The sequence below is a fragment of the Mesocricetus auratus genome, unplaced genomic scaffold (genome assembly GCF_017639785.1).
Source record: "Mesocricetus auratus isolate SY011 unplaced genomic scaffold, BCM_Maur_2.0 Super-Scaffold_100047, whole genome shotgun sequence".
Taxonomy (NCBI): Eukaryota; Metazoa; Chordata; class Mammalia; order Rodentia; family Cricetidae; genus Mesocricetus; species Mesocricetus auratus.
Genome location: NW_024429224.1, coordinates 454,546 through 472,456, shown reverse-complemented (window position 1 = coordinate 472,456; position 17,911 = coordinate 454,546). Strand labels below are relative to the sequence as shown.

The 17,911-nt window shown below is 39.6% G+C and overlaps 1 protein-coding gene across 9 annotated transcripts in view; it reads right to left on the bottom strand.

Annotated features, from left to right (window-relative positions):
* Positions 1-17,911, bottom strand: part of Cntrl (centriolin) — a 78,590-nt gene that overhangs the window by 47,389 nt on the left and 13,290 nt on the right. For 6 of the 9 annotated variants that reach the window (XM_040735663.1, XM_040735664.1, XM_040735657.1 and 3 more), the window contains 8 exons: positions 16,531-16,661; positions 14,894-15,035; positions 13,374-13,560; positions 11,424-11,617; positions 5,559-5,678; positions 4,257-4,479; positions 2,378-2,487; positions 632-826 (listed from right to left, as the gene is read on the bottom strand). In XM_040735663.1, coding sequence (XP_040591597.1) covers positions 632-826; positions 2,378-2,487; positions 4,257-4,479; positions 5,559-5,678; positions 11,424-11,617; positions 13,374-13,560; positions 14,894-15,035; positions 16,531-16,661 — 1,302 coding nt within the window. Of the gene's footprint in view, positions 1-631; positions 827-2,377; positions 2,488-4,256; positions 4,480-5,558; positions 5,679-7,703; positions 7,723-11,423; positions 11,618-13,373; positions 13,561-14,893; positions 15,036-16,530; positions 16,662-17,911 lie in introns of those variants that run through there. The other 3 variants (XM_040735659.1, XM_040735660.1, XM_040735661.1) reach the window with 3 other exon arrangements.

Below are 17,911 nucleotides of genomic sequence, written 5' to 3'. Positions count from 1 at the left end.
TATAACTTTGCAATTAAAACTTCAGCAGGAAAACATGAAAGTAATAGTTTTACCTATTTCAGAATAGTGGCTAAAATACAAGCCATTAGTAAGACTTACAAAAAAATAATAAAAGTCTGGCCCAACCATTCAGCCATCTGACTTCACACTTAGGACACCAAACTCTAGAGAAATGCTTTATTGTGAAGGACAAAATGAACAGAAACAGCAAATAGTTTTTGTGGGATATTTGCATGAAGAATTAAAGAGGTACAAGAGACCTCTGCCTCTGCCCCTGCTTTAGCAATTTCTGCCCTTAAGGAGAGAGAAATATACAGGACAACTTGAAGCAAATCTCTCTTGCTCTAAAATACAATGAAATTCAACCATTGCCACCCCCAAAGTATACTATGCAGCCTTCATTTATTGAAAGCCATTTTTTCAAGACTTAGGTTGTTTTGTTTTGGATATGTTTTATATGAATACATAGCATACATTTGTATCTAATCACACACACACACACACACACACACACACATATCCATGTCTCAAATCAAGAGACTTTCAGAAAGGGTTCTGTCATTAAAAACGATGAGGCACAGTAGTAATCTCCCGTCTTCATAGAACAAGTCAAGGTTCCTACTGTACTCACGTGCTTTGGGTCTGTGGAGTCCAGGCTATCTATGGCTAGCTGCAGGTTGTTGATGTCCTCCTGCTTTTCAGCAGTTTCTTTCCTTTGCTTTTCCATTTGCATTTCCAGATCCAGAGCCTCCTGGCGTAATTTGTTTAGAACTTGTATTCTACCACTCAACTTCTTGAGAAAAAGGTCCTTCTCTGCTTCTGAAAGCTAATTCTCCCCAAACCCCAGCATGTAATTAACAAAGAAGAACAACATCAATTTATGAAGCTAACACCTACAATTTTAAAAGCTATTCTGTTTAAAACTTGTAAAATAAGAGACGTGGGTGTGGTGGTATGAATGAAGATGCTTCCCATAGGGAAGAATGAAGGTTTGGCACTGCCGGAGGAGGTGTATTACTGGGCAGGCTCTGAGGTCCCAAAAGCCCAAGCCATTCCCAGTTAGGTCACTCTGCCTTGAGCTGTGTCTCAAATGTCATCGCTCAGCTACTGCTCCAGTACCATGCTTGCCTGCCTGCTGCCATGAAGGTCAAGGACTCTAATCCTCTGGAACCCGGAGTCACCACATTAAACACATAACCAATTAATTAATTTTGGTTTTTCAGAACAGGGCTTCTCTGTGTAGTCCTAGCTGTCCTGGAACTTACTCTGTAGACCAGGCTGGCCTCTGCCTCCTGAGTGCTGGGATTAAAGGTGTGCGCCACCATCACCTGGCTATTTCCAATAATTTTAACGTGCAATGCTTTTCAGAAGTGTAGGACTGAGGATGATGGTCCAGACCTTTAATACCAGTACTTGGGAGGTAGATGCTGGCGGAGGAACAGGTAGTTCAAGGTTATCCTCAGCTACATAGAAACTTCCAGGCTACCCTGGGCTACATGAGACCTTGCATCAAAAAAAAATTCTAAATACGTTGAAAAATTTTAACCTATGCAATTACAAACTGCATGAAACACTTTAGCAATTGCTGAAAGTAGTGTTTGGTCAGTGTCACACACACCCCCACCCCAACCTTGTGTTCATGCCACTGCAGAGGTGTTGTTTGGTTAAGTTCCAGGTAAAGAAGCTTAGTCAGAAGAGATGGGTCAGGAAGCAGCACAGTATCAGAGACCAGATATAACTTCTCCTGTGACTTTTTAAATATTTCTTTTTACTACTTTAATTATGTGTGTGTCTGCATGTGGGTCTGTCATGTGAGGGTAGATGCCCACGGAGGTCAGAAGTGTGGAATCCCTTTGGAGCTGGAGGTATAGGCAGTTGTTAGCTGCCTGACATAGGTGTTGGGAACCCAACTCTGGTCTTCTGGAAGAGCAGTAATTGATCTTAACTACTGACCCATTTCTCAGCTCCCTTTTGGGTTAACTTTTTTAAATTCAGATTTTATTTATTTATTATGCATACAGTGTTCTGTCTGCATGTATGCCTGCAGGCCAGAAGGGGACACCAGATCTCATTACAGATGGTTGTGAGCCACCATGTAGATGCTAGGAATTGAACTCAGGTCCTCTGGAAGAACAGCCAATGCCCTCAACCTCTGAGTCATCTCTCCAGATCCTTTTGTGTCAATGATTTATATGACTATATATCCTTGGCTGTCATGGAACTCACTCTGTAGACCAGGCTGACCTTGAACTCACAGAAGTCTTCCTGCCTCTGTCTCCCAAGTGCTGGGATTAATGCATGCACTGCCACTATTACAATTCAACAGGCAGGAAGCAAACCCACACTAAAATTATTTTCTTAGCTATGCTCCACATACCTTTTTTTGTTGTATAGCTTCTTCCAGTTGCTTAAATTCTTGAGTAGCCTGTAATATTTTCTGTTCTGCTGTTTCTATTTCATGATGTAGTTCTGACAGTCGAATTTGTGCTGAAAATTTAAAACAATTCTCATATATTGTGGTACTTTACATGTTACTAGGTCATAATTCACCCAGAATGTTAATAATAACACTACTATATCACCTCTGTTATAGATTAAATGCTTCACGACTGGACTCAGTATTAAGCTCACCATTTGAGCTGCCTATGTTGATGCTCACCTTTAATCCCAGCACTCAGAGGCAGAGCAGGTGGATCTCTATGACTCTGAGGGCAGCCTGGTCTACACAGTGAGTTCCAGGACAGCCAGATTCATAGAGATCCTGTCTCAGAAAAAACAAAAATTGAAACAAAAGTAGTCTGCTACAGGAGGGCTGGAACTGGACCTGAGGAAGGGCACTTGCACAGTATGCACAAGGCCTTAGGCTTGTTTCCCAGCCCCAAAGAAGAAAAAGGAAGGCCAGGACAAAGAAAAGGGAAGTCACCGAAGAAATAAAGAAAGACAAACAGAAACTTCCCTCTGGAAGGGGTCTGAAGTAGTTACTTTCCAGCAGACTTCATTTTGTGCCTTTTCTCTTCTAACACACAAGCCTCCTGAAGCCAGTCTGTACATGTCTCATCTACTTCTGCTTTCTCCTGTCAAACTTCCCACAGAACACATACAGCTAAGCAAGGATGTGCTAATAGTCTGACTAGTGGAGCCCCTCAGGAGCACAAGTCCACTGTGGGGCTCCATGTGGGGCAAGGTGCAGAGAAGAAAGGGTTCCCTTTCTTCACAGCCACACAGCCAGTAAGTGCATTCAGAGCTAACCCTGGCACAGTACCTTTAGTACCTCTTGGCCTAACTTCTTCCTGTATTAGTTTGCCAGGAGTGGCAAGATCCTTTGAATCAGACTGGGGGATGTACACTATGGTTGAGGAAAGAGACTGATAGGAAGTGTCAGAGGCCAGCCTAAGGTCTAAGCCTAAGGAGAGTGCTCTACTCCAGCTTACCAAAAGGGTTTTTTTGTTTGTTTGTTTGTTTTTTGAAACAGGGTTTCTCTGTATTGGAGGCTGTCCTGGAATTCACTCTGTAGACCAGGCTGGCCTCGAACTACAGAGATCTGCCTGTCTCTGCCTCCTGAGTGCTGGGATTAAAGACATGCACCACCAATGCCCAGCTTACCAGAAGGGTTTTGTCCTCATGGTTTTTTACTTGCTCCAGTGATCATTAACTCTGCCTCTAAATGACTAGTTTCAGTGCCTGCTGGAAAGATGCAATTTACATACCCACCCCCAACACACACACACACACACACACACACACACACACACACACACACACACACACACACGGGGTTTCACTGTGTAACATCCTTGGCTGACCTGGAACTTGCTCTGTAGACCAGACTGGCTTTGAACTCACAGAGATCCACCTGCCTTTGCCTCTCAAGTGCTGGATTGAAAGGTGTGTGACACCACTGCCTGGCCATACTCTTATTACATCGATTCCTTGAACATGTTGCCATCAATTACTGTCAGAAACCTGATTCTTAACCACACAGGAATCATTTAAAAAGCAGGCTCACTAATCACTACTTAGGCTTTAGACTTTTCATGTAAACAGTAAGTACCATCAATATGTTCAAATAAAAATTATAAGATAAAATCAACCTGCATATTCAGTTATGCTATGGCTGTATGTCTGTACGTATGCATGTGTTACTTTTTATGGTGCTGAACACTGAGCCAAAAGCCTTACACATGCCAGACAAATGTTCCACATGGAGTCATATCCCCAGTCTCATATTTTTTTAAGAACTTATAACTTTGTTTAACCTGCGCTTATTTGTTTTTCTGTGTCTTCCAATTGTACATCCGGCAATGCATGGGCTCTCAGGGGCACATGCTCATGTCTAAGCTGTCCTCCTGGCATCATCTTCTGGATCTGAACTGCCTGGGCATCGTTGACAATGTAAGTTTCGGTGGCAAACATGTTTCTCTTGTATCTGGATTTGCCAATGTAAGGGCTTTCATCGGGGGGTTTGTCAATTTCAGCATACTAAAAGCAAGCATAGCAATAGGTTTATGGATTAAGAAACAACCTTCAGTCAAATGACATTATTCATCTTATTAGTGGCAAAAATATCACAGAATGACTTTATTTACATTAATCTTATAGTCTAAAAGCTAAAAGATGTAATGTTATTCTTTATCTTCTTTTTCGGATAGCAAAAAAAGGACTAGAACTAAAGATGGTCTAAAAAGGATTCTTCTCTCTACTAAAAGGTAAAGCTTGGATTGACTCAAGACTACCCACGGCTATATGACTACTTAACATTGTTTAATCTTTCAGCCAAAAGCTGTTGTGTATTATGTTGCTTCCCGGCCAATATAAGAGCTCAATCTAATTCATTCTAATATTAAAATCTTAAAACCTAAACAACACATAATACTGTTGGCATTACTGGTCTTGGACATTTGGCAGTTCCTTATTTCTACTAATAATGGCTGTCTAATACTGACTCTAGAGAACAGTGAACAAGCCATACTAGGAGGCTACCACACAGGTGCTGAAGCACTTCTGTTGGAAGTCTGAATTTAATTGATCCACACCTAGATAACAGATGGCTACGACGACTGCTTTCAATTATAGGTGTGGCTATAAGCAAGGATCTCCTTGGAACTTTTATCTTTTTAGAACACTACTTTAACTCCATGAGCCAAACCCTCAGTCAACCAGAATATACTTTACGTTGGTGATATCCTTACATAAAGAAAATGGAATGGGACTGGTGAGCTGGCTCAGCAGGTAAAGGCACTGTGGCAAAGGTACCTATTGCCAAGCCTGACCACCTGAGTTCAAGCTCTGGGAACCACACAGTGGAAGCAAAGAAGCGACTCCCCAAAACTGTCTAACCTCCACACATATGCCTCCCCTGCACATACAAGCACAAATATATATTTAAAAAGAAAACGAAGGGATTAATGGTAAAAAAAAGAAAAACCTTTAATATTCCTGTCACTTGTCTTCTTCCTATCTCCCCTAATCCTGCCTTTAATTTTAGATTGCTTAAAAAATGTGTGTGTGTGTGTGTGTATGTATGTGTGTGTGTGTGTGTGTGTGTGTATAAAACTTACCTCTGATGGATAGTAATTTAGCGGTTCAAACTTAGCATCAATTTTATAAAAGGCCAGTTCCTGCTCCAGCTCATACTGCTTTTGACATGCTTGAGTTAGTTCCATTGTTTTCTGTTTTAGCTATTGGTCAATATGAGATGAATCAGTATTAGCGAGTTAGCACGATCCTATAATGATATGGGTAGTTCTCACCATAACTATATCAAATAGCACAACACTGAGAATATTTTATGGCAATTCTATATTACAAAAAAAAGAAACAGAATTATCATTTCAGAAGAGATCACATAAAAGACCTTTGAAGTTTGTATGCTATTTCAGGATATAGTGGGTCAAGTATTAAAAAGCAATTTGGGTTGTTTCACCTAAACATGAAAATAAGTATCAGCCATTTTGTGGTACTTGCTTCCAGCTTTCCCAATTATTAGCATTAATTATTGAACTTACACTTTGATTTTAATGATTGCTTCAATTCATGGAGAGACATTTTACAGAGAATGAAAAAGACTGACTTTAGTCAACAAATCTTAGTTGAGTGTTCAGTATGTGTGTGTGTGTGTCCATGTTTGCCATGCAGCCCAGTAGTCAACGAATCTTAGCTGAGTGTTCAGTGTGTGTGTGTGTGTGCGTGTGACCCAGGCAGGCAGAGTATGTGATCTTTCTGTCTCAGCCCCTTGAGCACTAGGACTGCAGGTTATGCCAGAACATTACTCTTTGTAGCAGAAAGGAAAGGAATGTAAATAATCTCAATCAGATGCAAATATGTGGTACTAGTAACTTTTTTTTTTTTTTTTGGTTTTTCGAGACAGGGTTTCTCTGTGGCTTTGGAGGCTGTCCTGGAACTCGCTCTGTAGACCAGGCTGGCCTCGAACTCACAGAGATCCGCCTGCCTCTGCCTCCCGAGTGCTGGGATTAAAGGTGTGCACCACCAACGCCCGGCTACTAGTAACTTTTAATAAAGTACTTTAATTACAACTTTTTGGGTACTCCTGGAGATTTTGGAGGAAACTAGACGGAAAATGTAAGGATAATCTAATCTAATCTGAACTTGAAATGCAGACGTGGAGTTCCAGATTGGTGAACTAACTGCCTTGCCACAGGTTACCTGACTACCAAACTAACCCTTTGAGTCCATTTCAAAGGTCCACTAAGTGATTTGTTTCTTTTTCTCTTCTTTTTTATTTTGGGGGGGGGCAGTCTCAAACAGAGAAGCATGCAGAAGTATTTCATGATTATCAAAATGCAAGTTGAAAAGAAGAAAGCATACGAATGAACATTTTACAAGACCATGAAAGCAAAATCGTGCATGAGATACCACGCAGTCACCTCCTGAGTATCCATCAAATGGAGTAACCCTGTTCTGAGCTCTCTGAGAGCGAGATGCTGTGTGGTTTACATGTGCTATCTCACCCAGGTTTCACAACTCCACTCTGAGGTGATATAAAACCTGCTCAGAGAGGTTATTCAACTTGCCCAACAGAGCAGTTAGTTAAAAAAGCAGTGTTCAAATCTGCAAAACCGACTTAAAGTCTAACACTCTGTCTACTGTCCCATGCTGCCTAATGTATCCTCTTGCAGGCTGTGAGAACACTGACCACATTGATGTTTTCAGTGAATGCTCAAGAGACAGAGTCTCAAAGATGTAATTCACAACCAACAGCATCAACTTACGCTCAGGTTTTTTCCCCCAAAACAAACTGAAAACAGGGCCAAAACAAGGGTAAGCACTACTGGAAGCACAGAACAAGCCTGGACTAGTTTCTATAATAATCTTTGCTTTCAAAGGACTTTGTGTTTTCCATAGCTCTAGATTTAGATGATGGTGAGCTCTCAGCAAACATCTGTTGGCAGAAGTGCATAAATAAGAGCAACACAGGAGCCAAGGGAAGTAGGCTAGTAGCATATTTGCTGTGGATAATCAAGAGATGACTGCAGTTAACATATTACAAACAGGAACACTAGTACAAATTTCCTCTCACATTCAAATTTGCTCTCCTGTATACAAAGTCTTTACAACATATTACACAAACCCATTCCCAAAGAGACAAACTAGTTTCAAAACTTAAAATGTAAACAAGCATATTAATATAAGATATCATGCAATACCACAGAAAACAGTGTGCAGTTCAGGCCTGAAGGAACTACCTTAAAGAAGAATTAAAAACCCAGCAGAAAAAGGCCTGCAAGAAACCAAGATAAGGGCTAAGAGAAGAAGCAAATAGACACGCATTACCTAGAGAACACTGAGGAGAGCTAGGCTTTGATGCTACTAGCATTTCTCTATTGATGACTCACCACTGAATGATAGTCACCAGTACTGGTATCATTCTTCCTCTAACACCATGACATCACTGAGTATAAATTTACCACCTTGCATTGCTTAGCTTGCTTCACTTGAAGTTATTTTCACATTTAGAACCATACTAAATCCTCACAAGGCCATGAGGGTGGCAGGACAAGTAAACATTTCATTTAAACAACAAAAACACTGAAAGGTAAGAGTTAAATAGTTTGCAAAATGACTAAGAGGAAGTTGGGTTAGCATTTGCAGATGGTGGGGGATAAGGGTCCACTACAGTTTAGATGGTTGTCAAAAGACTTAATTCAACACAACTTATCTTTTATAAAGGAACTAGTTTAGTGCATGAACAATTGCTTAATAAAATTGCAAATCATTATACAATTGGAGTGATATCATCATCATAAATCCTGCAAGAGACAAAAGAAAATGTAAGCTCTCCAAATAAGACCTAGAATTCCCCTTTTAAATATATAGTAGTACTTTGGGACAACAAAAAGAGACAAAATAATGAAATGGGTAATTTAAGAAGAAAAGACAAAATGATTAATAAATACATACATAACATTCACTCCTCCAGCAGTCAAAAATATATAAAAATAAAACTAACAAGATTCCATTTTTTTCCTCTCCTGTAAGTTCACAAAAGTAAACCCAGTTGGACCCTTTTACTCACTGCTGTGAAAAATATAAATTAGTAATAGCCCTTTTTAAGTAGACATTGACATTTACCAAAAATATGTACTTGTATGTGTGTAGTACATGTATATGTGTGGTGTGAGTGTGTTATGTTGACAACTTGCAGAGGCTGGCCATCTTCCACCATGGAGGTTCCAGAGACCGAACTCAGGTCTACACTCAGGGGCAAGTGCCTCTATCTGTTGAGCTATCCTGCTGGTTCCATTCATCAAAATTTCAAAAGAATCTGCACAGTAATTCCTACTGATGTGATTTAGGCTAAAGAAATATTGGTGCCAGTGTGTAAGACACACACACACACACACACACACACACACACACACACTTTCTCTGTGGTACTATTTCAATAGCAAAAACAGTTATCAAAATATCTATCTGGCTAAATTATGGAAGAACTATTTAATGGAAAAAATTAACAACATAGACTTTTAAAACACAGAGAAAGGCTGGGCGTTGGTGGCGCACACCTTTAATCCCAGCACTCGGGAGGCAGAGGCAGGTGGATCACTGTGAGTTCGAGACCAGCTTGGTCTACCGGGCGAGTTCCAGGACAGCCTCCAAAGCCACAGAGAAACTGTCTCGAAAAACCAAAAAAAAAAAAAAAAAAAAAAAAAACCCCAAAAAAACAAAAAAAAAAAACCACAGAGAAAGATTTACATATACTTTTAAAAACTGTGTTGTTAAAGATAATCTACTGTCTATATATATATATATATATATGTATTAACAAGATTCCTTTTAAAAATATTCACAAAGTTATTTCAGTGTATAATTTACTTATTACATGTACAGTACAGAAGCATGGAAAACAAAAAGGCTATATGTTAACATCTGGGGGAATGAGGTAAAAGAAAAAGCTTTCATTTCCACTGTACATATCTCTGTGGTCTGAATCTGCTAAAAGGTTTTAAAAATGTTAGCAATAAAAACAGTACAACTTGCAGAAGAGTATAATATGACATAACAAAATACAGAAAAAAAGACAAAACTGTTGATAGTTTATAAAACATTTGTCTAAAGTGTAACAAATGAAAGGAAAATATGGGGCTGGCAAGATGGCCCTGTGGGTAAAGGCACTTGCCCTCAAATCTTATGATTTCAGTTTGATCCCTGGGATCCACACAGTACAAGGAGAGACCTGAGAACTACAAGTTGTCCTCTAACCTCCACATGTGCACACAGCGTGTGTGTGTGTGTGTGTGTGTGTGTGTGTGTGTGTGTGTGTGTGTGTATAAATTTACAATCATACATACTGTCTGTGTTGAAAAGGCCTTACTTGGCCCGGTGGTAGTGACCCATGCCTTTGATTCCAGTACTCAGGAAGCAGAGGCAGGTAGATCTCTGGGTTTGAAAGCAACCTTGTCTACAGAGCAAGTTCCAGGACAGCCAGCAGCACTACACAGAGAAAGCCTGTCTCGGGGGATGGGTGAGTGAGGCCTTTCTTGAAGTGCCAGCACACAGCTAATGTCTGCTTGTTTCAGGATAGCAGGTGTATTCTAATTATTGTAGTGTAGTTCAAGACAGCCAGATTCACTACTAAATGAAAACATGTCTCCTGAATTCATACCTGCTAGGTCCATTACCTCTCAAGGCCTGATTTATATGACTATAGCTCTAACTCTTCTTGTGTTCCTTGGCTGCCTCCAGCCTGGACAACTTGCTCCTTTACCCTCTCCAGACTTCTCAAGTTTCTCAATTAATCACCTTCTCAAATTATGCTACCTGTTGTCAAAATTGTTCTACATTTTAATGTTTTTCTCTACATTTCAATTATAAAGTCAAATTATATAAAAGTTAGACTTTCAGAAATACATAAGAAATACATAAAGGTCACCCTGGAAATTTCCTTGACATGTACTGTCCATGGAGGACCATGTTGGATTCACTGTTTTTACTTGGAAAATTTTTACATGGAAAATATGCCCAGTGTCTTTCCATGTACATACAGTCTTGCTTCATTTTATTAGCAGCTAATTATAAGCTATTTGACCACATGGATTCCAACAATGGACATTTCAGTTATTTGAAATTTTGCAAATATGAAGCATGTCGTGTGTGTCTGTGTCTGTGTCTGTATCTGTCTGTGCATGAACACAGGCTTACTTTTACACATTACCATTTCTACAGAAAAGAAGTCTCCATGACACAGGGTGCGTATGTTTAACCTTTGGATAACTCTGGCAGTTTCTAAACTTTTGACAATATCTAATCTTATCTGTGAAGCTACCTTAAACACATCCTAAGCAGTGTGACCAACTCCTCCCCATGTGCAGCACCATGTTTTCCCTCATGCTGGACACCATACCTCACACATCAGCCTTTGGGTGGCCTATCACGGTCAACTACAATTCACAAGGACTTTTGTTTTGTTTGTTTGTTTGTTTTTGGAGATAGGGTTTCTCTGTATTGTTTTGGAGCCTGTCCTGGAACTAGCTATGTAGACTGGCCTGGAACTCACTGAGATCTGCCTGCCTCTGCCTCCCGAGTGCTGGGATTAAAGGCATGCGCCACCAATGCCCAAAATACTGTCCAACATCTTTTTTTTTTAATTTTCAACATTTTCTTTAATTCATATCACCTGGACTTTGTTTTTTCTTTTTCTTTCAAGACAGGGTTTCTCTGTGTAACAGCCCTAGCTGGCCAGGAACTCACTTCGTAGACCAGGATGGCCTAGAACTCATAGAAATCCGACTGTCTCTGCCTCCCAAGTGCTAGGATTAAAGGTGTGCGCCTCTCCCGCCTGGCCCCACAAAGCCTTTTGGCCATCTTCCCCATGCTACAGTTAGGATGTTGTGTTTTTAAATTTAAGAGCAAAATTTCTCTACCTTAACAGAGTACAGCCAAAGCAATGTATACCACAGACTCACCAATTCATTTTTTGTGTTGAGGTCACTTTCTAGCTCCTCACAGTTCTGTTTTTGTAACATGGCCTCTTCTTTTAATGACTTATTTAGTTTATCTTGACTTTTTATTTCTTCAAGAAATTTTGTTTGTTTGTTCTTAAGATCTTCTGTTTCTGCCATCTTCTTCTCCAGGTCTTTTTCCAGTCTTTCAACCTCTTCTGTCAATAAAAATGCAATACATAATTTGTCATTATATTCTCTCCCTGGAAAACAAAGTGTGCTTCTTAGAACAACAGCGAAGGAAGTCTAAGATTGATTCTGCTTTGAAAATTACATGCCCTGGGGTTTTGGGAAAAAGATGACCACCTTGGATTTGAATCTGACTCATAAAAAGAGGTAAGAGAGCAGTAGTAATTGGAGGGGTCTTTATTATAATTACTTACAGTGCGACACACATGTCACAGGGCAGCTCTGTGGAGCTGGCTCTCTTCCACCTTTTTGTAGGTTTCAGGATGGGACTCAAGGTAGTTGGCCTGCTTGGAAAGCGACTTCCTCACTAGCCACCACTGGTGTGAAACTGCCATTTTTGTAGATCAAAGTAGATGAACAGCAATTTCAGATTGAATAGAGGCCGACTTCTCACACTCTAACATGGTCACCGTATCTTCCTTTCTCCTCAAACCTCCCATACTCCATCCAGTCCTTCACAGCTGAGCTTCCCATCTTATTAAGGAAATGCCCTTGATTTCCTACTTCCAAGACAGACAACAAAAGCACTGACATCTACACATTATTTCCTCTCTTTTTTCTGGAGAAAGTGTCCCTCCTACCCAAAGATGATCAATGATCTCTGTCTGTTTCTCAAAATCTGATCTCATGGTCCTCATTTTTATGAATTAAAAGAATCAAGGCATGATTTGTCTCTCCTTCTGATACAAGAAACACTATTTCATTACTACAAACTTTGAAGTTTAATTGCATTTTGTTTCTTCCCATTTCCTGGCCTTGAAGTTACTGGTGTATGTTTAGTCTTGGATCTTTTCTTTACCTTTAAACTTAAAAATCACACTAAGTATTAGAAGAACAAAGCTGTTACAGGAATTTCAAGTCTTTGATCAAACATCTTCCAATCTTTAATCTGTTAATATCTATCGTTAGTTCCCATCCCTCTTGAATGTCTCTAGGAAAGAATATCAATCTAATCCAAAGCAAATTTTTTGTTTTGTTTTGTTTCAGATAGGGTTTCTTTGTGTAGCCCTGGCCATCCTAGACCAGGCTGGCCTCAAACTCAGAGATTAGCCTGCCTCTGCCTCCCTAACGCTGGGAATTAAAGGTGTGCGCCCCCATGGCTCAGCCCAAATCAACTCTAAAGCCATCTCTGTGCCTGTCTTACTTATGTGTCAGCCCATTCACCATACTTGCTCTCTTGAAATCTTTTCTGGGCTTTTACAACTATTTCCTGTACTCTCATCTTGCTAGACTGTCACTTACTGTTTTCTTGGCTGGCTGCTCACTATTCCTCCTCTTCTCACACCCCTCCCCTCTCATTTTTGAGGTAGGGAACTTTTGCTACATAGTGTATGCTAAACAGATACTTGCTTAATTAACCAATTACCATTTCCATGTAAATTTTAGTAGGATTATAAGGTTTATAATTTATCTTTTTTTAAATATCAGGCGTGTTGATATGCACCTTTTTAAATTAAATATTTGTCTGTGTGTTTATTGGAGGTGGTAGGAAAGCATACCTGACATGGCTTAAGTGTACAGATCAGAGGACAACTTGTAGGAGTCGGTTCACTCCTTCCAGCCAGTAGGTCCTGGCTACTGAACTCAGATCCTCAAGTCTGGCCACAAATGCCTTTCCCCTCTGAGCTGTCTCACCAGAGCCTATTCCTCTAGAGAACTTCTAAAGGTAAGTTCCGACCTCATTCAAGCTTAGTTTCTTTCTTTGTTTTTGAAGTATCATCTTACCTAAACTGAATCTCTCGAAAGCCTCTTGTCTATCCTGAGTGGTTACCGGCTGACCCTCCAAACTTTCCAGGGAACGGAGATGGAAAATGGTAAATTGGAGGTAATGAGGAAGGGCTGCAATCGGATTGTCAGTGAGGGTTAGAGAAGTCAAATCTTGAAGTGGCTTCAACTTGCTTACATCCTGGAGCTGAAATTTTGACACAACAGCAGTATTAGAATAATTTACTTTAAAATCATAAATTAACAAAGGAAGTGATAAGTCAGAGGATTGTTTTTAATATGTCCCTAAACCTGTTTTAAAAACCTGCTGCCCAAACTAAGCAATGTAAGAAAGGGACAGAAGAGAAGTATATGAACATTGATGTATCCGGCAGGGCTATGCGTTTTCCTCTGTGGCTCCTCATAAAGCTTACGACGTAAGTGTTATCTGAATTCCACCAGTGAAGAACTTAAGATTTAAAGATGTGACCTGTCTTAGCTCAGAGCCCAGTGCAACTGAATAAAATGAAAGTTCCAATCTAAGTCTATATTATTCTAAACTAATGTCTTTATTTTGTATTGATCAAATAAGCATAAAATGAAATTGCTATGATGGGTTTTGGTAAATTCTGACATAACAGTTATAACTGATGGCTAATATATACACAATATATATATATAGATGCCAACATTCTTTGAAGATTCTTGCTTATTCTAAGGTCTTAATGTAGGTTGAGAAACATTATCTTAAACTGCTTATACAAGTACATATTTCTCCCAAATAAACATATATTATCCTTAATGAAGCCAATGCCAAACATATAGATGAGAAAACGATATACAATTACAAATAATAACTATTGAACAGTTTTCCTGTTATTCAGCAGACATTGGGTATGACCTAAAATCAAAACTCTGAGACATACTGGGTCCATTTTGATCCATGACTACTACTTCCTATCGGCCTGTGAGGTGTAAGGCTTGGACTCTGAGGCTCTTGAGCTGTTGCAGTAAAATGGGGAGTCTCCTTCCCAGATCTTTATACAAATGGAAGATGGAAAGGTACTTTCTGAGTGTGGCAGAACACACCCGTGGCATCAGCATGTGGGGATGAAGGCAGGACAGTTGAAAATCTGAATTGTGCATATAAGAAGCTTCGTGCAATGAAATTATGGACAAGTAAATACTAAGAGATCAATTTTCGGTTATGTCTGCAAAATGACATCAGTCTATGTTCAATTACACTAAAGAATCCTAGGTTATATCTGAATTTGGCCTATGGTCAATCAAACAAGGATGCTAAAAGAAATAACATTCTTTAAAAACAACTTAAGGTTTCTAAATTTTTTTCCTAATAACTAACAAAATTTGAATAAAGTTTTTAGGACAATAAAGGGGACTATCTGGAGGGGGAAGGGACATGAAGAAGAGGGTACTGGGTATAAAAGGGGTCATGTTCAATATGAACAAGGACAAACATTTCTATAATTCAAACAACTTAAGTTTTAGAAGAAATTAATCTTGCTACTTTAAATACTTACCGATGATATCTTATTGCCTTTCAGACTGAGGACTCGTAAGGATTTCAACTTCTTTGCGAACCACACTGGAATATGCTCGATTTCATTTCCTGCTAGGTTTAGCTTTTGCAGGTTAAACATGTTTTCTAGTCCTTCAATTTTGCTGGAAACCAGAGTACAAATCAAACTCAGTATGTAAAATGATTAAGTTCTCTCATGTTAGTTTATAGTAAATAGCCTCAACTGTTTTCATAACTATAGTTTATTTTCCTGAATGATAACCAAAGAAAGGGGCCAAAGTCAAATTTCCCCAAAGAGCTAAGTTGCCACCCCTTTATGAGTTAACCCTACCCACGGTACCATTAGGACCTCACAACACAGGAGAGAAGAGGGAGCCGTGGCTGTGCCACTGAGAGGGGACACTCATCGGACACTGCTGTGAAGCTGCAGTGCTGTACAGATGCCCACAAGAATCACGCTGTCCTCACAAAAGATGAACTATGCAGCAGCACACGCAGCACATTCTAAAATGACATGCAGCACATTCTAAATGTTTGTGAATATATGCATTGCAATGAAGATACTCAAATAAAACATTTGCCATTCATCCCACTAAACTTTCATTGATAGCATATCCTTTACACTATCTGCAATTTAGCTGTCAATTTAATTCACTAGTTAATTTACTCCACTAACCAAATATTCCTGAGTGTCTCTATTTTCACGAAACTATTTTCATTAGATCTTTTGAAAGTTTTCATACTGTGAACTTGATTTGCCAGGTTTCTGTTTGCTTGTTTGTTTTTCATGTCATTTGTGTCATAATTAGAAGCTCTCTTGCTATTACAGTGTTCCCCCACCACCACCTTTTTAAATGTGTATCTATGTTTTGCCTACATGTATCTGTCTGCGCAGCACATGTGCACAGTACCCAAGGAGGTCAGAAGATGGTGTGCGATTCCTCTGATACCGGAGTAACAGCTGTCAGCCACCATGTAGGTGCTGGGAACGGAACCTGTGTCCTCTGAAGAGCAGCCAGTACTCTGCACTGCTGAGCCATCTCTCCAGGCCTGCAGTTGTTTTTTTGTTTGTTTGTTTGTTTTGTTTTGGAATAGCTGATTTAAAAAGTCTAAGTTGGGGAAAATGTGTATAAAGATTTTCAAGATTTGTTTCCTGCTTCATCTTCTCCATTACAGTTTTCTATATGTAGCTTTACTCATCACTAGGTTTTACTATATCTATTTCTCCCTTAAGTGTGTATCTCTATGTGTATCTGAATAAGAAATGAGATGTACAGTGTTATTTCTTGTAACAATGGGCAAAGAAACATGAGGATAAATACACAGAATCAAGTTATTTGGAATATCTTCAGGATCAAAATGGCATCCTCTTCACATAAACATTATTATATAATAAGGCAAGGAATGGTAGACAACATCTAGACAAAGTTACTGTTAAAAACAGAATTAAAATAAAAGGTGGCACAAAAAACATATCTGCTTTAGTGATGCTATGTAAAGTATTATCCTACCCTTAAGTGATACTGAAACATAAAGACAGATGATAAGCCCATCAATGGACTCTCAATAGCCTGGGTACACTCAGCCTACCACCGATAGGAAGGCCCTGCAATGCTACCCGAAGGAGCAGTCACTCACCTGATTTTGTTATATGATAAGTTGAGCTCACGTAGTCTTAGCAGCTTGTCCACTTTCTCAATCTTTGCTATTAGATTATAGCTGAGATTCAGTACTTCAAGTTTAACACACTTGTCCAAATTTTCAATGTACTAATTGGAAATAAATGGTACTTTATATAAAAACTCATTGGCATACAACACACTGAGGTAGATGCATTAGGGACTGTTTTCATCATCGAATCCTAACAGTTTTCCTGGGCAATCCCTGCTGCCCCTTTCCTTGACCATGAGTAGCGAGGCTCCGCCAGTATTCTCCCTAACCCTCAGCAATGCCTATACAGTATGACACTCATACTACTCAACTAGAATTCTCCCACCATTGCTCTCTTGACTTCAACTTTTCTACTCCTTTAATTTTTCTCAAAAACAGCTTCACTTTTCACAACCTAAGTACTACACTATTCAATGACCTTCCCTCCCCACTTCTTAGTTTAAAGGCATTGCATGGCTAATATGAATGAATTGTGATACCTTGTATCAAGGCTGTGGCAATGACCTAGGCCATTTTCCCCACTGCACAGTTCATATTCACTGTTTTCACACTTCTAGATCAGCAAGATGCATTGCACTACAATGGTGTTCTATTAAGCCTTCCTCTTATCTCCCTCATTTGTCATGAGTACACTCACAAGAATTGTCTACATTACTTTTCCTGCCTTGCCCATTTTCTACATTGTACTGGTAAGGCAATAAATCTTTTTAGAACATCACTGCCCCTCCATTCAGCAAATACTTATCAAACATGGATCATGTGCCAGGAGCTGTTCTATGTACAAGAATATAGTGGCAAATAAGGAAAATAGGATTTCTTGACTTTATTGGCATATACAAACATCAAACAAGATTTTTAGACAGAAAATGCCAAAGAAGACAATAAGGAAACTATCTTGTGATAATATGCAAGGCTCCTAAAGGGCAGACTTTCCTGTTGTGTACACTGACAGTTATCTGTTGCATGTATAGGACAGGGCGTCTGTCTACAACCGGGGGTAGGAGAAGGCCTCACAGAGAAAGTATATCCAGTAGAGACTTAGTAACATGAAATCAGTTGAGTCAGTTGAGTGTACGCCCAGGAACACTACGCCAATTTAAAGACAACAAAAACCACAAAGAAAGGTCTGGAGAGATGGCTTTGCAGGTAAAAACACTTGCTGCCCTAGAAAGGAGTCATGTTTGATTTCCAGCACCCACATGGTAACTGCAATGATCTATAACTCTAGTTCCAGGGGATTTCAGTACCCTCTTCTAGCCTCTGTAAGCATGAGGCATACACAAAGCTGCACAAACACACATGCAGGTAACACACACACACACACACACACACACAAAAACAAACAAAC